Below are 23,533 nucleotides of genomic sequence, written 5' to 3' on the forward strand. Positions count from 1 at the left end.
TCCTTTCTTTCGAAGTAGGAACGTAATACAGTAACAATGTACAACTAAGCAAAAAACTACTATTCATGACATTATTACCCTTCACCATATTGACCAGGTAGAGGAGTGGATTGGTCAAACTCTTAATGTGCTACATGCAACATCTGGAGGATATACATCAATCCTTTCGTCACCTTCAACAAGCACGCAACAACAAACACAGAACGATGGTGAATTACGAATCCCTAGTGATATAAAACTAAACCCTAAGACAAGAACTAGACAACCCACATAGATCAATATAAAGTTTCGATTTCCATAAGAACTAGTTTACTGTCAAATATCTCAATTAATTACTAAAATATCACCAAATTATTCATATTCAAACGATCAATCAAGAAAACATAATTTCCCTTTTAGCTACCAGTTCTAGCAAAACCCAGAAATTTTCAATTATCCAATACTTTAGCTAATCGATTGCATCTTTGAATAGAAGATTGAGGAGTTTCACATGTTTTCGGAGGCAAAAACTGGAATGACAAGAACAAAAAGAACATTAAAGGAGAGGAAGAAGAAGCATGCGACGATGATGGATATGGAGGCGTCTTCAACCATGATTTCAGATCCATGATGACAAACATCATGCGATTCCCAATTCACAATTGCAGAAGCCATTGTTGGCTTGTTTCCTCCGATGTATTCGCTTGTCGGCGACGAGAATTAATCGGCAATCTCAGAGTGTGGATCGTCTTTTGTGTCGACGAAGTTTATTTGGTGAAGAAGAAAATATTATTGACATAAATGTTGTAAGGACAAAGTAGACATTTTACAACCAATCCATACCTGTTTTGGAAAGGTTTTGGAAAAGTGTCTAAAATGAAAGGGTACACTAAAAATAGTGCCTTTTTTCTAATTAACTCTTATTAATACCATGTTGGGTGTTATTCAACATTTGAGGTCTATTGTGAAGTCCATGCATGTAGTATAATTCTATAGAAAACTATAAAAATGGACCATGGAGAGGAGAAAATGTTAGGTCGTCCATATATATATATATATATATATATAGATACTATTAGTTTAGAGTACTGGTGTACTTATTATAATCAGAATGTGGACATCACAGTTATCTTCTTAAATCTTAACATAATATTTATATATTCACAGAAAACAATGCCATATAGCTATTATTTAAAGGTCAAGTGAAATGAACTCCACATAACTTAATAAGAAGATGATTATATATACACAAAAATGATGAAAGTAGAAATAATTGTGGGATATATAGATATACTAGACGTTAAGAGAAGCAAAATATGTCCTACGTTATAGACGCATTATTGCCCACTAAATAGATTGTCACCGATTTTTATTAGGCGTGAACGGACTTTAGTCAATCAAAATATCAATATATATATTTCTTCTTTCTGTGTAAAATCATGTATAGTCTTCTTCTCCTAACAATATATATATATGAAGACCATTTAATTATAACAGTATAAAGAAATGACAAAACAAAGCACCATCCATAAAACAAGATTTAAATATAGAAAAGAGTGGATACAATGTGATTATCCAAGTGAGGAGGTCCTACATGTAGTTGAGAGAAACAGACATTAATCTAACAAAGTGAAAGAGTTCTTCTTCGTCAGAGGTTGTTGTCTTTTTTCTCGCCATGTGACACTGTTATTTTTCTTAAGTTGTAATTGTTTTTGATGCTCCTTTTTAATCTAATCCTTGTCACGTCGCTTTTTTATTATTATTTCACGTTACTCTTTTTCACTATTTATTATATTTGTTCTTCACGACTTACGCGTTGTTAATTTTAGTAGAAAATATATAACTCACATATGCAGCACTATTGCATAAATTTTTATAGTAATCATTACATGTGTGTTACTTCACGATTTTTATAGTTTTTTTTCTAATGATACGTGACCATGTGGTGTGGGTGCGAGAAACCTATCTATTAATGAAAATTAATTATTATCATGGATTTAGTGAATTATAACCCAAAGATTCTGTGACATTTGGTAGGTCCGGATCAAGTTGATGTTTACATTAATAAAGTTATAATAATTTATCATATAATGCTAATCATTGCAATTAACAATCCATATTTCCCACAAATCAAGATGTTAACGATGCGGGAATCATGTTGTTATGCATCATAATTACCTCACTAATCCCCCCACACACATGATCCTAATCCATCACATCGATTAAGATTTTTCTTGGAGATACCAAAATCATGTTTCACAGTGGAAAAATATCCAAAATTCTTGTCGACAATGACGTTTTTATTCTACGTACATACACGGAAGCCTAGTAGATGTTAATTGGCCCATTTTTTTTCTTTTAACATATGATTGTTTTTCATTACAATATAATTTCATTATTGATCGATTACTAAAAATTCGAATCAAAACTTCTAATCATAGCAGTCCATATTCGAAGTCTAATACATAGAACTGAGATTAGTGGAATGCCTTCACTAATTATATGTGGATTCAGCTGGCTTGTCCCTTTTAACTTACCGTGTTTCACACTGTAAATCCACAGTTCCACAACTTGGAATTTTAACTTTTTTTTACACAGTTGCTCCTCTGTTAAGGAACACTAGAATTGATTTGTAAGTCACCAATATAGACAAAAGAGTTAGATAGCAAGCTTCCTAAGGGGGGGAAAAAAGTTACCCGTGAAGCCCATTATCTTACCAACTTAACTACGGCACTTTCAATCTCCATTGCTGGTAAAGACACAAAAGCAAACAAGACACACCAGAATTATGTGACATGTATTGCTAGATTGATGTTAATGTATGACTGTCCATGCTGGTAATTATGCATCTAGGGTAGTTTTTACACAATCTGCAAGCCAAACTCCCAACAAACAATTTTTTTTTTTGCAAAATGACTTTATCGAAGCATATCCAAATCAAAGAGAGTCATAGTCACAGACACAACGGCTACTGCATCCTATGGAACCAAAGAGTGGAAAAAGTTGAAGACTTTTTGTTGCAGGCTGATGTCTATTTTTGCTCAACATAAGATTTAATGCTCTCCATCCATCTAACGTACTCACCTTTACCTTTGTTCTTCATATACTGATGCAAGAAAACAGCAAGCTCATTGCTTATACCTCTTTCCTCTAAAAATTGATAAAGAGCATCTTGAAGCTGATCATCTAATTCCCTGTAATAACCAAAGGCAAAGACAATGACTTCACCATTTTCATAGTAATCTTATACCTTAAGTTTTTAATTTTAAGAAAAGAATCAAGTCACCGTACTCAAACTCTGGTCCACCATAGGAAGACGGTGAACTCTTGCTGCCTTTACGGACGCAGAGGTTCGATATCTCTATGGTATCTGGCCAAGCAGAACACATGATCTCTAAAGCTTCAGCAGCACCACCCTTAGAGATGTTGACAATGAAGGTGATGTGAAGAATATATTCAGGTTCAGTGCTAGTAGATTTTGAAGTCGGAACTGACTTATCAAACATGGTTGCTTCAATCTTGATGTCTTCTTTCTCTTTAAAATTCCTCTTCAAGCTAATCCACTGCTCTCCAGGCCGTTCATCCACAGTAAATGGACCAAAAGTGTTAGGAGGCTGCAAACATGTACAAGGAAAGTGCTATCAAATAATCGGAAACGGGAGCCAAAAGATCACGGAAATGCATTGTAGAAGACGAAATAAATAAAAAAAGTTTCAGTTTTGTCACAAGCTAACATATGGGTTTATTAAAGCTTACTGCAGCTTGCAAATCTCAAAACAGAGAGGCTATTTCAGAGATGTGAACATCCAAGAGTTGTACAAACTGTATGAAGCTAAGGTTGGCAGATAAACAATTATATGATTCCCAAGCCACAAAAAAAAAAAAGTCCAGTTTGATAAATAACAACACTATTCGAATACCTGAAGAGGAGGCGAGTGATCGAGTTCGTAATCAATCTCATTACGGATTAGTCTCAAAATGTTTCCCTGGAAAGCTGATTTCTGCATTTCTGACACGTAACTCCCCGAGCTCAGACATTTGCGGCTGATTAAAAGTACCGGATTTTGAGTCGAGGGCAAACCAATTCTAGGGTTCCGGTAAGGAATTGAAGGAGACGAAGTAGAGCAGAGTGTTCTCCTCAGACATCTGACGAAGCGAGCCATTGGCACTTGACAACGTTGAATCGTACAAAAGAATGAATTGGGGGTTTTCCTCTTAGGGTTTAACACATTAAGATGTTTCAAGTTTCATCGTACGGCTCATCTTGCGTTCTAGTTTTTTTTTTTTTTTTTGTTTGGGGGTCTAAACTAGTAATCTACACCGTTCAGTTGAGATCAATAAAAAAAATTGTTGTTATTTATCCCATTTGCTATATGGGTATCAATTATGGAAATCTTTACCATGATAAATATACAAATTTTCAGGTTAAAATCTATAATTTTTAAAAATAAATAAATCTGCTCAACTATATATTTATTATACTACTTTAACCTGATTTTACAAACAAAATAAATATTCAAAATTAAAATAAAATGAGAAATTCCACATATTAATATTTTTAGAATTGTTCAGAATATAGAGAGTTTTGAGAAAATTAAATAGAAATCTGTTCGTAGTTAACTACAACCCACTAAAAATAAAAACAAAATGGCATTGAAAAGAAAAGTAAATATATTTTGGCGGCAATTGTGATGATTATACCGCGCCTATACCCTGACCAATGAGTTGCTTCTTCTAGGTCTTACAGTTTTTATTAGTGCGTCTCTCCCTTTTTTTTTTTTTTTTGGGTGCAAAGAGAAAAAAAAAAGTGTGATTCTTTGGAGCATCAATGGCGACGGAGTACGAGCGCAAAAGATTGGAGAACATAAGACGGAACGATGAGATGATGGCGGCTCTTAATGTCCGTGCCAAGGCTTCTTCTCTTCTCTCCGCTAAATCTAAATCATTTACGAAGAAGAAGAAGAAGCCCAAACCTGAAACACCCGTCGTTATTCGACAGTCTCTACGCACCAGAGGCTTGAATCCAGATTCCGGTGGCTTACCCGATGGGTTCTCTGATTATCTCACCAAAACCACACCTTCTTCTTCTTCTTCTAAGAAGCAATCGCCACGTCTATTGGCTCCTCTGCCCTTCGATTCCGCTTATGAAGAAGGTGATGGTTCCTATACGAAATTGGTTGATACTCTTTTGGCTTCTGCGAGTAATTCTTGTAGACGCAGTTTGGTTAAGGGCGAAACTGGATCGGTTAAGGATGAGAACGAGTCTCCTCCTATGGTGAGCACTAGGAGTACTTCTCGTGCATCTAAAGTTTCTGTTAAAAAGGAAGAGCCAGAAGATGATTCCTTGAGTGTTTGTGTGAAGAAGGAATTTGATTTTCCGGCTAAGGCTGAGAAAATTGAGTTTGAGGATGGTTTTGATCAGATCCGCTTAGAATCGCGTAATGTAGCCCGTGTTGTGCCTGGGAGGATTTTTGTTGTCGAATTCTTACCTTGCCAGAATGTTAAGATGATCGCTGCAGGTGACAAACTAGGGAATGTTGCCTTTTGGAATTTGGATTGTGATAGTGAGGAAGATAACGATGGCATATATCTATTCACCCCTCACTCAGCACCAGTTTCATCTATTGTGTTTCAGCAAAACTCTTTATCAAAGGTAAGTTTTCAACCATAGGTAGGACTGGTCTTTATTTAGTTTTTTTTTTGAAACTTTGATTGGAGAAAAGGATTCTCTTCTTTTAGTCATTAATTCTTTTGGTGCATTCATGGCAGCTTATTACCAGCAGCTACGATGGTCTTATCCGGTTGATGGATGCCGAGAAGTCGGTTTTTGATTTGGTATATTCCACAGACGAACCTATATTTTCACTCTCCAAGAGACCAAATGATGACCAAAGCTTATACTTTGGCGAGGGAAACAGAATGCTCAATGTTTGGGACCTCCGAGCAGGAAAATCAGTTTCCCATTGGGATTTACATGAACTCAGGATTAACTCTATAGACTTCAACCCGCTAAATCCCCATGTCATGGCTACAAGCTCCTCAGATGGAACTGCTTGCCTTTGGGACTTGAGAAGCATAGGAGCCAAAAAGCCGAAATCATTGACTACTGTAAATCATTCTAGGCCCGTCCACTCTGCTTATTTCTCACCTTCTGGCCTTTTACTTGCAACTACAAGGTATCTTGTCATTTTTTTCATTCAGCCTGTTTTACTTATAATCTCTTTGATTTAAGAACTCACATCAAATGCTTTTGGTTATTGTTTGCAACTTTATTGTTCAGAGATTAAGTAATATATGTTCTAGTTTTGTTGATGTTTATAAAGTCTGTGCGTTTCGGTATAAAAGTTGCACATATATGAAACACACCATTTCCTTGAAGCAATTGAGTATGGGAATCACTTTTCGTAGCAAGAAAACCTTGTGCCTTGATGGTTTTAAGACAGGAAATTCAATACATCTCTCCAAGTTGTAGCAACGTAGACAAGTGTAAACATGTGTAGAGTGAATTTTGTTGTATAATGTAGGTCCCTTGCATACTATGCGAAATGCTAGTGAGTATTCTATTTCTACCTTTGCTAAATTCTTGTTTTGTTTTTCTTGTAGCCTTGACAACTACATTGGTGTTCTAAGCGGCATCAATTTTGAGAATACTTCCATGATATATCACAATAATAACACCAGCAGGTGGATCTCCAAATTCAAGTATGTTCCAGCATCTTGTACCACAATAAGCTCTCAGTTCTAATACATTTTTTGATGCACTTGTAATTGTTACTAGTCTTTCAATATTCGAGTGACCACATCAGTACACTCCTTTATCCATTTTTTGTTATATTAGGAATGAGAAGAAGTAGGCATTGATTTTCGTCTGTTTGTCAAAAAAATGAAGCTGTTAATGATTTTCATTGCAGGGGAGTGTGGGGGTGGGATGATTCATACATCTATGTCGGCAATTTGTCAAAAAAGATTGATGTGATCAATCCAAAACTGAAGCGAACAGTGATGGAACTGCAGAACCCTCTGATGAGAGCTATTCCATGCAGAATATGTTGTCATCCATATAATGTTGGGACGCTTGCAGGATCCACAGCTGGAGGACAGGTCTTTGTATGGACAACAAAGTAGGCGTAATATTACAATTTTTCGATCATCACAAGGTGTTGTGTTGTTTTGTTGTCTCTTACACAATGTAAAAAGACTAAGAATTGAGGTTCTTTTCAAAATGTAGCTTTAGTAGAATGAATATTCTTCTTGGGTTTTGGATCTGGTTGCTGCAAGTCTTTGAAAAATGATGCTTTCCTTTTTGCAAAATTTTGAAATGAAATTTGTATCTGAATAAATAAGTAGAATACCCACACAAAAAAATACAAGGGTTTTTCTTCTCTCAACACCCACAGGTTTATCTCCAATTTCAGGTTCGTTCCAGCATCTTGTACCTTGATAAGCTCTCAGTAATTTTAATACATTCTTTACTTGATATACTAGAGTTCTGAACAAAATAATCACTGCGCAAGTACTTGTTTCGAGTCTTACATTATTTTCTGCGACCACCACTCTCTTTTTCCACTTTATGTGAAGTGAAAAGTATTGCGTTCCTCTGTCAGTCAAAAAAAAGAATTGAATAATTGCAGGGGAGTATGGGGGTGGGATGATTCATATGTTTTTACCGGCAATCTATCAAAAAGCATTGATGCGATCTCTACAGAACAAAAGTGAACAGTGATGTCTCTGCGAAGCCCTAGATGAAAGCTGTACCATGTAGAATTTACTGTCATCCTCGTAATGTTGGGGTGCTTACAGGATCCACAGCTGGAGGACATACTTGAACCAATTTTAACTAGCATGATGTGCAATTTTGTTCTTTTCTTACTGTAGCTCTTATAGCTTAAACGCAAATCCTTGAGATTCTATATTAATTCTCGGAAGTGATTCAACAACAAAAAATCAGAGAATTGCATCAACTGGTGTATTAGTTCCAAAAGCATAATAACCCACAAAAAGGGTACATCCTTGTTCATCTACCACCTAAGTTTCCCTTGTAATCATCTCAATGAGGTCCATCACCTGGTTTCTGTACATGACCCTTGTGTTCTTTTTCTGGTTTTGATTCTTGTTTTGGAAAGAGTTTGGAGGAATGATCTTCTTGGGTTTTAGTTGGAGCAGTCCCTGAAGGTTTCTTTGCTTCCAAAACAATATCTTTTATTGTCTCTTCAATTTTTCCAAGTCTTGCTTTCATCTCCATTAGCTCGTCCTGAGACTTGGTTGCTGCTTCTTTTTGTAATGCCTTTTGTTCAGCTTCTTCTTTCTCTTTCTTTTCTTCTTCTTTCCTATTCTTCTCTCCAAGTTCCTGAGAAGATCATGGGGCATATGTTCAGAGGAGGATATAGGCAGCATCGGCCAGAATGAACATGGTGGACATACAAACACTAACACATGACTCAAATCTCTCTATAAAGACTCATCCTATCAGTTTAATGATGAACAAGAAGGATAGCTCACTGCGTCCATGATCTTCATTTTACGGCGAGCATATTGAGCAACCAGATAAACAGCTGTGACAAGAATTAATAGCCAACACTGAGCGATCATTGAAAGAAACAGCGTTGAACACAATAATTAACAGAGAAATGAGAAGTAAGTAAACTGCAATACCTACAGATGGCAAGCAGACGATGATGAATTGCACCACATGCCAATCAAACCTAACACAAAGCAAAATCCGTATCAGCAGAAAATTGGGAACCAGTGTTGAGTGATCTCCACCACTTGTTTCAGCCTAAAGAAGCTCATATTTACTTGAATATTTATAACTCTTTTGCCTAAATATTTACTTGAAAATCGTAAGTTGCAAAAAAGAAATTCCATGATGTAAGTAAGGCTTATAGAGAAGCATGAATCAAACCACATCAAGAGCATCGCTGATAATAAACAAAAAAAAATTACCCGAATTTATTCGTCTTGGGTGGTTCAGTAAACAAGATCTTGGCAGCGGTCACGAAATCGAGCTTATCGAGTTTCTTATACGTCTCATCGTAGCGAGAAACACTAGTTTCAGTCTGAGCAGCACTAGATTCCGTCGTCTTGTCGAGTTTGTTTCCACCATTCTCTCCTTTGTTGCAGAGCCGTCGGATCCCGTAAAGCTTCAACCGGGTTGAGAATCCGACCCACGAGCCTCTGCCGCGAATCATCATCCTGAATCCCTCTCTCCCGGCGGTCCGGTTACATACATACAGTATAAGTCTTCGTTTTAGTGGGTTTCTACGATAACCGACCGGTCCGATTTTGGGGTTCAATTAAAAAAATTATTGGTTCATAGAAACGAATTGAAGACCCTCCTCTCACACAATTAGACTGAACCAATAATATTTAAATAAAATTCCTTCTTCACACATCACTGAACCAATAACCGTGTCAAAAGCCAGACAACACAAATTGTGGAATTATAAATTCTAATTGTACATCTACACATCCAAAGCTAGCATCTTTTGATCCCAACGACTATACTAAATTGTTGCAGACAGAAGTAGAGAGAGGGAGATTCATAAGCAAAATCAACAAAAGAAGAAGAATTTCATAACTGAAACAAAGAAACATTAGTACACACATAATTCATACACCTTATGGACGCTCCCCTTTAGAGGTCACTCCAAAACCTAGGCAGCAATAGCGGACAATGGAGGACGAAGCAACAATGGGTTTCAATGGAACTGATGTCGGATCGAGGGGAAGAAGAAAGGTTTTGTTTAGTGTTTTTTTTCAATTGGTATGTGTTGAAAACAAACCCGACGGGTACCCATAGGAAAAAACGGGTTACGGGTACCCGATGGGTTTTTAACATTCCTAACCGTGTGATATGATTTTGATTAGAAAACGAAAACCAAAACCAAAAGGCTTCATAAAGTTTAGTAATAAGTTCCATCAAATTTCGTATCTTTGTCAACATATTTTTGTTACCTTCCTTTATTTTCAGTGGTCTCTTTCAATTTGCCTTTTTATTTATTTTCAAAGCTCTGGAGACTATTTTGTGGGAGAGAGGCAGAGACCTGATGTGGACCTCTCTCTCTTTGAGTTTAAATAAGGCAAAATTAGTGGCAGACCTCTACTAATTATTTCATATTTGTGCAAAAGATAGAAGAAAGTTGAACTTTTCATACGATTTACAACATCCTCTTGCATATTATTATATTGTTTTTGTATGAATAAATAATATATTTAATTTGAAAATAAGCTTTTCGTTTTAATTGTAAATATACTCCAAATTATGGATTATAATATTGTTTGTGGACACTACATTCAATAAGGCAAACATAGATCCATGATTAGTGTAATTTATTTTTTCCCCCAACAAATTTTATTTTCCAGTAAAAAAAAAATTCAATTTGTTGTCCCACTTTGCACTTTGCATCATAATTAGTCGCACCACTTTCACACATTAATTTACAAATTAATACAGTGTTTTACATTTTTTAAAGTCTCTATAGAGAAAAGAGACTTAAAAAAAGGTGGTCTCGAGACCAAACAAAAAAAAAAAAGTTGAGCCAAAGATAAGGAATATTAAGCTTTATTTTGGACCCCATAAACATAATAAACTGTAAATTATTAAAGCATACTGCCAATACTAATTTTAAAAGTAATTCTAGGCATAATAATTTCATGAGGATACATAACGATTATTGTAACTGAGAGATTGATTAGCCGTATAAATATGAATATATAATACGTTTTTAGTCGTAGTTAATATGCCAAAGTGAAAAGATAAAAGCAATTATTTGACCAAAATTTTGTTTATGTATTTAATGGGGTTATTATGTTTTATTCAAGACTCTTCCTTATTCTATTTATTCAAGAGTAATAAAAAAGCTTATTCTCTTCCTTAATCTATTTAATCGAAAAGGGAAAATACTCTTGTATTCTGTATGTAAGTATATATACAATTGACATCGGAAATCTCGAAAGACAAGTCGTTTTGGTTGGCATTTTGTGTGTGTAAAACTGATACAAATTATTGTTTCATCAACTCAGACCGTTTATGATTACAAAGAAGAAAGAAGCAGTCAGTCATCTTCCATCGGCATAAACTTCCGTCCTCTTGTCTTTCCGGTGGGCAAATATGACTGGGAAAGATCTTTACTTGTAAAAAGAGGGAGGGAGGGGGGAGCAAGAATTTGAGAGAAAGGAAAATATAATAATAATGCTTTGCCGGAAAAACTCAAGCTTTGTTGATAGAGGAAATGTTCCCGTTTATCTCAATGTTTACGATCTAACTCCCATTAATGGCTATGCTTACTGGCTCGGTCTTGGCGTTTACCATTCTGGTGTTGAAGGTTTGTCTTTTTCTTCTTTCTTCTCCTTTAGATCTAATTTCTACTGCAGTTTTTGAACTCTCGTTTATTATATATCATGTTAGATCCGAGAGAGAGGACTCATGTATTGAATTTTTAGTTTCATTTTTCTTCTTGTTGTGGTTGTATATATATAGTTCATGGTATAGAGTATGCTTTCGGAGCTCATGAATATCCAAGCACTGGAATTTTCGAAGGGGAACCCAAACAATGCGAAGGCTTTACGTTTCGGAAATCGATTTTGATTGGTAAAACGGATCTTGGGCCTCTGGAAGTGAGAGCCGCAATGGAACAACTTGCTGACAAGTACAAGGGCAGTTCTTACAATCTCATCACCAAGAACTGCAACCATTTCTGCGACGAGACCTGTATTCAGTTAACCGGGAATCCAATTCCTAGTTGGGTTAACCGGCTTGCAAGAATCGGTAAAATCTCCGGTAACACTCCCCTTCTCATTCTTTACATTTCTCTTCCTTTTGATTAGTAGAAAGCTAGGCAGAGACTGAACCAACTAGTTATCATGTTTTGCAAGTGGCTTTTGATTTTAATGATTTTTGTTGTTGGTTGGTTGGTTACATTACATGTGTAGAAAATAGGGGATGTTCATTGGCATGATTCAAAGTTTCCATCTTTACGCATGATTAAAATGGGTTTAGTTTCCAGGATTATTGATACAACAGCTTCAAGACATTTTTGGATAGGACTCTGTTTCTTGTGTGCTCGGAAGTTGAACTCTTGTGTTGTGTTGTTGGGTTAATTCAGGGTTCATGTGCAACTGTGTGCTTCCTGCGACCATAAACGCGACCAGGCTTGGAAACAACAGAATCAATCAAGACAAATCATGTGAAGCAGAAACTGAGAAGAAGAAACTGACGAGACAAGAGAGGTCTACGATTGCTACTCCTTCGTCTCCTTCAGTTCAGGTTCGCGGTCGAAGCAGGAAAAGGCGTCCTCGTGCTCTGCAACCTTCATCGCCATTGATTCTCGGATCTTCCTCCGTTTGACTCTATAAATTAAAAATTAAAATATATATATATATATATGAAGTTTGGCTTTTGTTGCGTTACTAAAAATCCATTTTTGATCTCTCCATAAGAGAGACCGACCGATCGATCGACCACTCTGTTTTATTTCCCTCTACATATTTCGAGTGTGCTTTTTGTAATCTTGTTAATATGCAAACCTTTTTTTGTACATTTTCGTTTCAGTTTTTGGATATTATCAAATCAGGCCTCAGTAAATAAAAATATTAATCAATCACAAAGCAGAGAAAAAGAAGAATCTATTCTACGGACTTTGCCTTTTTCTGAAAATAAAGGAGAATATATTCCTCCTGCAAGCTTTTTGGATTGCTATCCCCACTTTCGGCAATATTATTGTTTCAGAAATTTAAAATATCATTTACAAACCAAAAAGTTAATGATGAAAGAAAAGCAGAGAGACAGAGGTGGCTTTATTAGAACATGAGCCAAATCAATTACAACACCAAAGCTTAAGATAAGAGCAGACTATTTATAAATATGGATTCATATATATATATCACAAGCATTCTTCTGTAATCATGGCTTGTAAGTGGTAACAATAATAATTCAAATTTGAAGTAGATTATAAAGCTAAATTACAAATGTACTTGACATCATCAATCAGTTCAGCTTGAAAATGGCACTAGCATTCCGATTGTGTTCCTGCAACCCAAAAATGAAACAGAGATGGAGGAGTGATAAGTTAAAAGCATTTGCTTAGATAAGGAGAAGTGAGGATTTGAGCCTGTGATATTTACTATCCACGCACGTTACAACAATGAAAGCTTTGAAGCTGAGACTTGAACAAGTTGACAAATATAGAAACTTTCAGGCTTCTTTTTCGCGCATCCACTCAAAGAAATTGTCGAGAATCAATGGCCACGCAAGTTCTGGATTGTAGTTGGACATGTCTGGGAAACTTATCTGCAATTTAAAAATGAATTCAAATGCAGTTTTTAGATGCAAAGAACGCTTGGTTGAGATTTGAGCAACTGCAGAAATATGGAAGGTACCTCATTGCAGAACCGATAAAATCCCAACCACTGGTCCATGTTAATGACTTTGTAATCATTTTGGATCTGTTCACAATGGGATGGCAGTTGCTCAACACTTGACAATATGAAATATCTTGATGAAGATTAGAAAAAAAAGTGATCCAAACCTTTAGATAGTCGACAAAGTAGTCAACCTGGGCACGGAATGTTGACCCTAAGACGATATCTAAGAGTTGACAAATCGTCTCAATGTCTATGCTCTTTTGTTTTTCCTCTGGATGGATGAAAAAAATGATAACCATAAGTTCATAACAGAGGTCACACAAGCACACTCACTAAGCTAAAAACATAAATCATCTTACTTCATTATGTTCAAGCTGCAGTAGATTGATTACCTGTTAAACAATACCTGAAGGCATAAACATAGAAATCTGAAAAATTTGACGGCCTTCTGACCTGAAAATAGTAAAATATAAAAGAGGAAAGGAAATAAACAAATTTTGATCCTAGGATATATCTAGATGAAGCATGAAAAAGTGAACCTCTTTCTCGAGTTCTGGAAGGGCTTTCTTCAATTTACTGATAGTGTCAGCCCTCAAGGCCTTGAGTGCTCTTCTCCATTCCTCCTATAGAGGGTTTAAGATCATTGACAAAAAAAAAAGCCAAGAAAAAATCTAACGACAAATGATAAAAGTTAATTCTATTCTCTTTGGCATATGATAGAATCATGGAAGTATATATACTGGACAGGGGAGAACAATCCTATACTATATACCCGTGTGAAGTAACCCTGTTTCTCAGCCTTCATTTTCCTGTAACAAGGGAATTGTAATGATTCAAGAATAAAAATATGTAGCATCAGTGCGGGGAATTAATTATATTGAAGGGGGTTACCAAGCTAGCATCAAGATCCTGATATCAGTATGAGATACTTCTAGATTGGAGCAAAGTTCCTCAATTCCTTCAGGACTGTTCATGTACTAATAAGAGTGTTAGAACAGTGGAGAACAATCCTATACTGAGTCTCATTCTCAAAAACATCTTCAAATCAACAAAACGTGAGTGAGTGATTGATTTGATAGAATATTGAAGAAAAGACTTACTCAATAAAATGGGAAGATGATCTATTGGCATAGTGATTAAACAAGTGATCTATGCGATCCATCTCTTTGGAGCACCCCTTACTCGAAGCTGAACCAACACATATATTGTTTCTTAGTTAACTAAGTAGAAATTCTTACATGGATATTGAACAATTTTTTATACTACACATAAGTCATAACAGAGAAAAAAAAAACTTAATGACAATGGTGAAAAGAATTGCCATTCCAAGTTTGAGAATTCTTAACTTAAAACTAAAAAAGAAAGAGTCAATTTTGATATATGAAGTAAAGAGAATTAATTGTTTGAGGATTAATTACAAAAGAAGGAAAGGTGGGAAGAGTGAGTACCTGAGCGAAAGAGATCCGAGTGGCTGAAGAAGATGAACTCGATTCCTTCAACGACGCATCTTAACCGCAGACAACTCAACTTGAGGAGAGACTTCAATTTTCCAGAAAGAAAAAAAGAAGAAGAAGATGATATTTAATTTATTAAATTTTGATGAATCCGAGAATTAGGGCAATAAAGAATAGGGAGGGAGGAGGTACCCACGAAAGAGCGAAGCGGAGGGAGAAGCTTCAAGCTGAAGTAATAAATACTCCAAAGACTAGAGACGAAGCAAATATTAACTTAGAGAGACGACTCTCTAATCTTACCTTAAGCTTACGAGTTTTTTCTTTTTTAGTTCGATAATAAAAGCTAATAGTATATAGTAATTTGTAAAATGACTTTATATATTTTCCTTTTTTAAAAAGAACAATATCTGTATAGGTTTTTAGCAGCGTAATGGACGAATTTATTTAACAAAACTATTTTCAAAGTACTTTCTCTTTAAAACAAAATATTTATATAATAGATTTTTTTGCTTTATAACAACAACACGACGACCAAATCAAAAATCATTCACGCTTCCAAGGTAATGAGGAACAGACAGACGCAAGAGAAATCACACGTTCTCTTAAAAGAGAATTATCTAAGCTGAGATTTGGCCGCCTTCTGAAAGATATAGAGAGAATAGTGACACAGCATCTTGCAGATGTGTTGATCTCACATCTTCTTGTAATGGGGCATTGAAGGCTGTCTCAAAACAGCTTAGCTGAGTCTCTCGACTTGGATCCTTACTCAGATCTGACAGTAGCAACTCGCATATTTCCTCTGCCATCTTTGAATATGCCACTCTGCACCAGTCATAAAACACCTTTGCGCGTTGTTAATTGTCTCTAGTTGCCACCATAAAAATGCTACTAATGTTTTTTATTTTTTTTATCATCAACATAATGTAGAATGTGTGATATGTTTGACCCGTATCTGTCCACACAGCAAACTTGGGCTGTGTTGTCATCAGAAGCCAATTTCTTAGTTTAGGAGCAATCACTATGGACGCCATCAATTTTAGAAGACACCCATCCAAAATTTCTCCGTTATGTCTTATTTTCTACGTAATCCTAATGTATATGTAAGAAGTTGTCGTATCCTAGGAATGATCTAAATCCTATACAAATGCGTGGAACGAAGTAGGGTAATACAAGTCATAAGAGGTACTTACCTAGCTTCAACTGGTAATCTGTCACCCCAAACAGCCAATGATTCGTTTAAACGACCGACGAAACTTCTGCACGACTCGTTTGTGCTCTCAAGGGGTTCCTGTGGAAGCAATGGAGTTATGTTGTTTGTGTCATTCATACAAGCGTTTACAAATCTGAGAAAAGCAGACTCTTATGCCCATGATCATAGGGAGCGCAAGTTCCAGGGTTCAAAACAATCTTGTTCAGTATTGGTGCAAGAAATGATATATTGTACAATCAATTTACTCAACAGCAGCACAATCAAAGTTTAAGCAATTTGAAAGCTAGGGGAGTTGAGACATACCAGTTCGACCATCGTATCAGCATCTTCTTGCAGTGAACTCTTAAGTAAATAAAATGCCATGTAAATCCCGGCACCCAAATCCCAGTTTTCAATCTCAGATTTGCGATCATCCATTGAAGTGGCAATTCTCCATATTTCTGAATGGTTCGCTGCATTTATTAAAGATAAAACAAATCACTCCAAATAGATCCTTCCGCACTACACCTGAATCATGTTCTAATGAACAGTTGGGTTTGCCAATATGGATATTGAAGAGGATTACCTGACAAAAATAATGAATGGGCAACTGACGTCATAAAAATGAAATGAGCTCTTTGCCAGTTTGCACATTCAATAAAGTGGTCAAGAGCCTTTATGAAATCTCCATGGTAATTGTAATAAACTGCCTGCAACACAAGAAAATAATTCCGCAATCAGCATACTAATGTAAGATGGATATTTGCAACCACAAGTACCTTTAGCAGAAGTAGCAAAGAAGAATAGTTCTATAGTGCCCTTACCAGAGCTTCATGCATCCATTCAGAAGGGATACCCAAGTCCTTGATAAATTTCCGTTGTGATTCCATAGAACTCCAAGTTTCACAGAACTGGAACAGGATTTCCCGAATGACATTGACGTGTAGATATGGTTGATCTTCACGGAAGGGTATGTGCAGAACAACGTAGATAGCCCAATGACAAAGACCCTGAGAGAGAAGCTGTGCAATAAATCCCATATCGAGAGTGTGAAGATCATCTGAAGTGAATGCCCCAACAGCTTCTAGGATTCCTCGATGGTGCCAGATCATATGATAGTCAAGTGGATCGTCAGTTGAAGAGAAGGCACTGAACATAGTCTTCAGGAAACCAACTTCTTCCTCTTCTTTGCTGTGCAGAAGCATAAGATAATACAAAAGGTCAGAATGCTTGTCGTTGCTTACAAACCCATCTGCAGGTCCTTCGTCAATATATATTGGAACGGGCCATGGAGCTTTTTCCTGATCTAGTAGGAGTTGATAATTTCTGAAGATGACAGGTAATGAACTGTCGGGAGGCAGATGATGCCACATTAACAACCCTAGGAATCTCTTCCAGTCAATTGTAAAATCTTGTAACGCATCATGGATATTACCAGCAAGCAATTCGTAAAGCTTAATTCTCCCCTTCTCGATGTAATTAAAATCCAGCCCATTCCTTCTCCAAAGGTGAAGCTGCTGCAAGATATCATTGCGGTTTACAGTTGATCCACCAGCCTGGCTTAACAAACATGCAAGTCTAACATCTCCCTTAGATATGGCAAGCTCTACTGCTGAATCAAGTTCTCGTCCAGTTAGAAGAAAGAATAAGTGATCAAGATAGCCAGAACCATTTAGACCACTCACATCTTCTTGTACACGCGGACTGACACTTTCTTGGAGCCAATAACTGAATTCTGCTCTTCGGATAACTGGAAGAGCTTCTGTATCAACTTCTGCAGAATCTTCCTTCAAATCCTGCATCATGTCTTCCTCATTATCAGAAGCTGCATAATTCAAACGTTCAGTACTCTGTCTCTCAGAAAAGAGAACTTTTATGAGTTCCCACACCATGACTTGGTGCATCAAAAACAGCTTTGCAGATGTTGACAACCCAGCAACCTCTAGCTGTTTCTCAATTATATCAATATAACTTCGGCAGATACCAGAAAGAACTACACGATCAGTGACCACTCTCTGAAGTTTAAGACTGAAAGAGCCAAACTCAACTTCTTCTTCTAGATGATCCAATTTCTTGTGGAGATTTAAGGGAGCCTCGAATGCAAAATCAATAAGTTCTTTCTGAACTTCTTCCTTTCTATCCCAAACCACTTTGTCAATTGCTATCCTTTCTTTATTGATCACAGAAGACAATACCATCTGGGAACTGGAGCTACATATTGGCTTACCAGTGTGAAAAAGGACACCATTTGGTCCCCAACCTGCTCGGAAAGATCTTCCCATAAATAATGCTGCATCCACAACATTGCGAGAATAGTTATCAGATAATGGTGTGCCATGGCTGATGTCTAGCTCGAAACCTCTCATTTTCGACTTTCTCACCGCCAGATTCTTATTTTGTTGGACCATCAAGATACTACCTGGGGAGCTTTTATCATTAACAGGGTTATACTCTAGCAAAGCAAGTGGAGTTTTCCTCAAGACCGGTGGAGTATCTTGATGACTATTTCTTTGAGAAATTCTCTGTGAAGGTCTTACATTTTGTTTAGTCAAGGATGCCATATGATGGGAAGTTTGCTCTCCAAAATCATCACTTTCGTCTAGATCTTCATTAGGAAACATCAGCATTCTCATTTCTTTCATCTTTCCAGGATCAAGTCCTAGATGAGCAGGAAGAGAGTGAGAAAGTTCTGGCTGGGAAGTTTCCATCTGATGTTCTTCATTAATGTCAGCTACCTTGTCACCCTCCTGCCCTACGGGATCTCCCAAACCTGGGGCATCAGTCATAGCAATATCTTCTGCCTCATCATCACTCAACCCAAATCTGCTGAAATGAGGAACCAAAAACTTCCATAAACCTTTATCAGGATCAAATGAGATGAAAGTTGCCCCTTGTCTTTCAGTGCTCTGTTTTAATTTATAAGCAATATGGTCAACTTGTTCATTCCCCAAAGTAAGATTTGGTATGTTTACAATCAGAGTCACCTCAGCAACCTTATTAAGTCCCTCGCCAACAACTGGCTTAGAGCTCTCATCATCATAAACAATCACCTCGTGCCTTTGAAACTTAACTATCTGATCCAGGTCTAACCTTCTAACATCTGTATTCCCAAGAAACTTAATATAACCGTAACCAATCCTACCAATTGTGAAATCAGGAACCCTGCTGCAATAATCAGGGTTTTCAATTTCTCGCTCAATCAACTCATTCATGCATGGCTTCAAGAAGTAGTCAGGTGAATTTAACATAGGCAATGAATCAATGATCTCTTTGGAATGTTCACTCAAGGCAGTAACTCCATCTAAGGAGATCCTTCTTTTCTTTCGCGAGTCCAAATTTCCAGCCATCCATGAAATATCTGTCAACATAGAATTTTGGGAAGTAAAGATACAAGAACTTCGGAGAACGAATACAAAGTTTTCAACAACAAATGATAAAAGTTCGTGCACACGACATGCTTAAACTTGAATTGTCAAAGTCAGATAAAAATTATAAACAAGATAGGCTACCACAACCACTTTTTATCTGATTTGAGTGTGAGCCAGCAATAATGTCTAGTACTTGCAGGAAAAACAGTTGCCAGAAATTCTGAACTCGAGCAAACCAAGAAAAACTATCGAATCTTTTTGAAATGCACCTTTGTAACGCAATGAATCAACTGTAGAAAACATAGAACACATTTATCTGATATTTTGGACAGGCCAAGTTTGTGAAGTGTTCCGTGAATTAATCCAGTCAAAAAGGAAAAACCATGAAATACACAGACTCAAAAGATCAAAAAACATACACAGAACAACAAGGCTTTAACTGTAGATGCTAAATATCAATAAACGTCATTTGTACTGGTAGGATCAGTATTACTATTCTACCATCGTCAACCTAGATTTCTGTAAAAGCTGAAAATACGAACATGATTCTGTCGCTGAACGAAATACGTCAAACGACAATATCAAAAGGCCACACAAGCTTCACTAAAGATAGTTCAACACAAAGACGAATTTTGAAGACTTACCTGGAATTGGTTGAATAGTAAGAGACGTCATGGTTGACGGAAACAGATACAAACACCGAAGCAAAGCGACAGTCTAGGGTTTCCTATCTTCTAATCACTGACCCTTCCGATTCCTGTAAGGAATCCAATACTAAGGCGACGCTAACTAAAGGCAACGATGATGATCGGATTAAATTCAAAAACCGTTCAGATTCTCCTAAATTCCTTCTTCTACGGATTGAACTGAAGTGGTCGGAGCTATAGCCGCCGCATGGGAAAAGAGAGGGAAAGCTCTCAAAATGGGTGTGAGACTGAGATCTGCCAGGTTGGGTTTTAGGATCCGTTTAACGACCCGACCCGACCCGAAATGCTTCCTAACTTTAAAAAAAAAAAGTAAAATAGTGGCCCAAAACAAGGCCCAACAATGGTTTTCCTTTTTCAGTCCCAGCGTCAGTTTAACGCTCCGTCGGGACGTCAATGTGACGCAGCGACGTTTATCAATAAATACTTGTCGCCTTCTCTCTTCCGGACTAAATTCGTTTTCCCTCCTCTTCTGCTTACCGAAAGACTATATCTCCGACGGACCTTCCTTTCTCTCTCTAGGTTTGGCTCCTTAGTTCTCTCAGTCGAGATTTCCATTCTGATAGAGAGCATTACTTATATGATTTTTTCTCCTGTAATTGAATTCTTAACAGTTAATCCGACCTCGGGCTCGTGATAATGGCTACTTTTGGTGCGGCCGCTAACGCAAACAGTAACCCTAACAAATCGTACGAGGTATTTTCTTTTCTAGATCTCTTGATTTCTACGGCGGTTGATTGTTTTGCTTCTCGAGGTTTTGTATTTTGGGTGTGTGTCTAATTCATGAGATCACTTGTAATCGCGTACGTTTTTTTGCCTCTTGCCTCTTCAAAGGGTGTGCTCCCTTTAGACTTTGAAGATTCTTCGATTTAATCTTTACTGAATCTTTGCCGTAAGTGTGCTAGGGTTTTACGGCTGAGATCAATGCGAGGGATTTTCTGATTTTAACTTTCCTTGTTCGGCTTAGTTCACTTGTTGTGAGATTCGTCTATAATGTATTAATCAATGATTTAGAAAGCCTGCCAAAACTGAAGGTGCCTTGATCTTCCGTTAAATTTCTATCTGTAGTATAAATTTCTCATAGATTTTCATTTTCCCTGCAGGTTACTCCGTCACCAGGGGACTCTATTTCGAGCTTAAGTTTCAGTCCAAGAGCAGATATACTTGTGGCCACTTCATGGGACAATCAGGTTTTTATTAATTCTTTGGCTCTTTTGGTGGTCCTAATACTCTTGGTGAACACATGTTTTAGCTCAGTTTCTATGAACTTTTTCATGTTCACCCAGTATATGTTGTAACATGTGAGTTTGCTTCTTTTGTTGCAGGTGAGGTGTTGGGAAATATCCCGTAGTGGAGCCTCTATAGCCAGTGCTCCGAAAGCATCAATATCGCATGATCAGCCGGTAACATTTTGTTGCTTTCTATCTTCTTATCTTGCTTTCTGTTTATTTTTGCTTAGAATCTTACGCCTATCTTTTGCTTTTCTTGTGATGAAGGTTCTCTGTTCTGCTTGGAAAGATGATGGAACCACAGTCTTCAGTGGTGGATGTGATAAGCAAGCTAAAATGTGGCCCTTGTTGTCCGGTGGTCAACCTGTAACTGTAGCTATGCACGAAGGTCCTATCGTAGCTATGGCTTGGATCCCAGGAATGAACCTTCTTGCAACTGGAAGTTGGGATAAAACTTTGAAGTAAGAATGATTCTTCATTATATTTTACTGCGAATGATAATATGTTGACTGATTAATTTATTTTATATTCATTTTCCTTCCAGATATTGGGACACAAGACAGCCAAATCCCGTGCATACCCAACAGCTTCCAGATAAATGTTATGCATTGTCTGTGAAGCATCCTCTGATGGTTGTCGGAACTGCTGATAGAAATCTGATAGTCTTCAACTTGCAAAATCCTCAGGTAACAGTTTTTCCTTGTTGCTCCATATTATAACTTGCGCATGACAGTTTCTGAGTGCTAAGAATACTGTGAGCATAATATGGTTTCGGGATCTATTTAGCACCAACATTTGGATAAATTATACAAGTTATCTTACAAAGAATAGGCCTCCTAGTCTTCTGACTCGCGAACAGGCTTTCACCATTAGATTAACTATTTCTCTGGTGTAAACTGTAGACTGAGTTCAAGAGAATCCAATCCCCACTAAAGTACCAGACGAGGTGTGTTACTGCCTTCCCTGATCAGCAAGGATTTTTGGTAAGTCTTCTTATATATTATCTATATTGTTTTAGTTAATTGAAGGTTACAAGAATTAGCTTGTTCGTTAGATGCAAACAGTTATATAATCTCAAGAAAGTTCTATAGGTTATCCTAGTAAACAGTAGAGTAATTTGATATTGGAGGTTGTTTTACCAGTCACATCTTCAGATCACAGAAAGTGTTAAACATGAAAATAACCAGATCCCCAATGTGCTCTATAGGTTGGTTCAATTGAAGGGCGGGTTGGTGTCCATCATCTGGATGATTCTCAACAGAGCAAAAACTTCACATTCAAATGCCACAGAGATGGGAACGATATATATTCTGTGAACTCTCTGAATTTCCACCCGGTAAGCTCTATGGCTCTGTAGTTGATACTCTTATGTAGTTGTAAGCCTTGAGCACAATGGTTGAGCGTCTGAGTGATGAAATTGATTGTTTGAGTTGTGTATTTAAGGTTCATGGGACTTTTGCCACTGCGGGCTCTGATGGTGCTTTCAACTTCTGGGATAAGGATAGTAAACAAAGACTCAAGGTATGTTCACGTTGCATCTGTACTTTTCATTGAACCCTTTTCTTTGTCTATATAAAATCTAACAAGTTGGGTATCAATTTCTCCAAAAATGTCAGGCCATGTCGAGGTGCAGTCAGCCAATTCCTTGCAGTTCGTTCAACCATGATGGCTCGATATATGCATATGCGGTATGAAATGCCACTTTAAAGACTCTAAAATTATCGTATTGCAAAACCTTGAGAGAGGATATATATATATATATATTCAGAGTAAATAAATGGGTTATAAACATGAAATTGTAGTCTTGCTATGACTGGAGCAAAGGTGCAGAAAATCACAACCCGGCAACTGCAAAAAGCAGCATTTTCTTGCACCTGCCACAGGTGTGTTGGTCACTCGTAATACAATATATATATATCATGTATGCAAAAATAAAGAGTTTTTAATAATGGATGGCAATGTTAAACATGAATTGCAGGAGAACGAGGTGAAGGCGAAGCCAAGAGTTGGAGCAACCGGCAGAAAATGAGAATTGCTTATAGTTTGCGTAGTCGGATTTATTTTGGTATTGGACTTTGTTGTCTAATCGACTCGACTTAGTTGATGACATTTTTTTGAATATAGAGTTATGTCTAAAGTAAAATCCTCGGATGTTTTATGCCTTTGGCTCAATTCGGATTTCAGAACAATCTTATCTCTCACTCATCTCATACCTCTTATATTGCTGCAGTGCAGTCTATTCCATAAT

General features: G+C 37.0%; 7 protein-coding genes across 8 annotated transcripts; 3 read left to right on the plus strand and 4 right to left on the minus strand.

Annotated features, from left to right (window-relative positions):
• Nucleotides 1-2,746: 2,746 nt before the first annotated feature.
• Nucleotides 2,747-4,251, minus strand: LOC17895104 (uncharacterized protein At2g39795, mitochondrial). Its single transcript, XM_006302633.2, has 3 exons — nucleotides 3,900-4,251; nucleotides 3,271-3,593; nucleotides 2,747-3,173 (listed from the first exon to the last, which is right to left on the minus strand). The coding sequence occupies exons 1-3, from the start codon at nucleotides 4,140-4,142 to the stop codon at nucleotides 3,011-3,013; spliced, it is 729 nt and encodes a 242-aa protein (XP_006302695.2). The 5' UTR covers nucleotides 4,143-4,251; the 3' UTR covers nucleotides 2,747-3,010.
• Nucleotides 4,252-4,755: 504 nt separating this feature from the next.
• Nucleotides 4,756-7,244, plus strand: LOC17896420 (WD repeat-containing protein 76). The gene is made up of 4 exons (XM_006302089.2): nucleotides 4,756-5,632; nucleotides 5,749-6,155; nucleotides 6,583-6,681; nucleotides 6,891-7,244. Exons 1-4 carry the CDS (start codon nucleotides 4,808-4,810, stop codon nucleotides 7,102-7,104), a joined length of 1,545 nt encoding a protein of 514 aa, XP_006302151.1. The 5' UTR covers nucleotides 4,756-4,807; the 3' UTR covers nucleotides 7,105-7,244.
• A 620-nt stretch (nucleotides 7,245-7,864) lies between these two features.
• LOC17895356 lies at nucleotides 7,865-9,789 on the minus strand. The gene is made up of 4 exons (XM_006302749.2): nucleotides 8,923-9,789; nucleotides 8,632-8,681; nucleotides 8,479-8,531; nucleotides 7,865-8,326 (listed from the first exon to the last, which is right to left on the minus strand). The coding sequence occupies exons 1-4, from the start codon at nucleotides 9,168-9,170 to the stop codon at nucleotides 8,027-8,029; spliced, it is 651 nt and encodes a 216-aa protein (XP_006302811.1). The 5' UTR covers nucleotides 9,171-9,789; the 3' UTR covers nucleotides 7,865-8,026.
• Nucleotides 9,790-10,925: 1,136 nt separating this feature from the next.
• LOC17895461 (deSI-like protein At4g17486) lies at nucleotides 10,926-12,547 on the plus strand. Of its 2 annotated transcripts, none has more exons than XM_006302715.2 (3): nucleotides 10,926-11,303; nucleotides 11,459-11,758; nucleotides 12,084-12,547. In XM_006302715.2, the coding sequence occupies exons 1-3, from the start codon at nucleotides 11,171-11,173 to the stop codon at nucleotides 12,323-12,325; spliced, it is 675 nt and encodes a 224-aa protein (XP_006302777.1). In that variant the 5' UTR covers nucleotides 10,926-11,170; the 3' UTR covers nucleotides 12,326-12,547. The 2 variants fall into 2 exon arrangements, with proteins under 2 accessions (XP_006302777.1, XP_006302776.1); XM_006302714.2 differs by having other exon boundaries at nucleotides 10,927-11,303; nucleotides 11,459-11,746.
• A 123-nt stretch (nucleotides 12,548-12,670) lies between these two features.
• On the minus strand, nucleotides 12,671-15,069 carry LOC17894681 (DCN1-like protein 5; the record flags this gene model as incomplete). The annotated part of the gene is made up of 11 exons (XM_006302656.2): nucleotides 12,671-13,006; nucleotides 13,113-13,267; nucleotides 13,357-13,422; nucleotides 13,506-13,612; nucleotides 13,734-13,794; nucleotides 13,881-13,964; nucleotides 14,114-14,150; nucleotides 14,233-14,307; nucleotides 14,442-14,529; nucleotides 14,790-14,880; nucleotides 14,992-15,069. Coding segments are annotated over 10 exons (783 nt in total), but the record flags the coding sequence as incomplete, so codon positions are not given.
• Nucleotides 15,070-15,239: 170 nt separating this feature from the next.
• On the minus strand, nucleotides 15,240-20,264 carry LOC17895408 (nuclear pore complex protein NUP96). The gene is made up of 6 exons (XM_006300611.2): nucleotides 19,997-20,264; nucleotides 16,809-19,342; nucleotides 16,571-16,694; nucleotides 16,309-16,457; nucleotides 15,986-16,083; nucleotides 15,240-15,617 (listed from the first exon to the last, which is right to left on the minus strand). The coding sequence occupies exons 1-6, from the start codon at nucleotides 20,025-20,027 to the stop codon at nucleotides 15,413-15,415; spliced, it is 3,141 nt and encodes a 1,046-aa protein (XP_006300673.1). The 5' UTR covers nucleotides 20,028-20,264; the 3' UTR covers nucleotides 15,240-15,412.
• A 200-nt stretch (nucleotides 20,265-20,464) lies between these two features.
• LOC17896055 (protein RAE1) lies at nucleotides 20,465-23,490 on the plus strand. The gene is made up of 12 exons (XM_006302418.2): nucleotides 20,465-20,578; nucleotides 20,671-20,752; nucleotides 21,160-21,246; nucleotides 21,382-21,459; nucleotides 21,553-21,746; nucleotides 21,830-21,971; nucleotides 22,188-22,268; nucleotides 22,493-22,621; nucleotides 22,729-22,806; nucleotides 22,902-22,973; nucleotides 23,088-23,168; nucleotides 23,264-23,490. The coding sequence occupies exons 2-12, from the start codon at nucleotides 20,696-20,698 to the stop codon at nucleotides 23,312-23,314; spliced, it is 1,050 nt and encodes a 349-aa protein (XP_006302480.1). The 5' UTR covers nucleotides 20,465-20,578; nucleotides 20,671-20,695; the 3' UTR covers nucleotides 23,315-23,490.
• Nucleotides 23,491-23,533: the final 43 nt, after the last annotated feature.

Source organism: Capsella rubella, unplaced genomic scaffold (assembly GCF_000375325.1).
Source record: "Capsella rubella cultivar Monte Gargano unplaced genomic scaffold, Caprub1_0 scaffold_2, whole genome shotgun sequence".
NCBI lineage: Eukaryota > Viridiplantae > Streptophyta > Magnoliopsida > Brassicales > Brassicaceae > Capsella > Capsella rubella.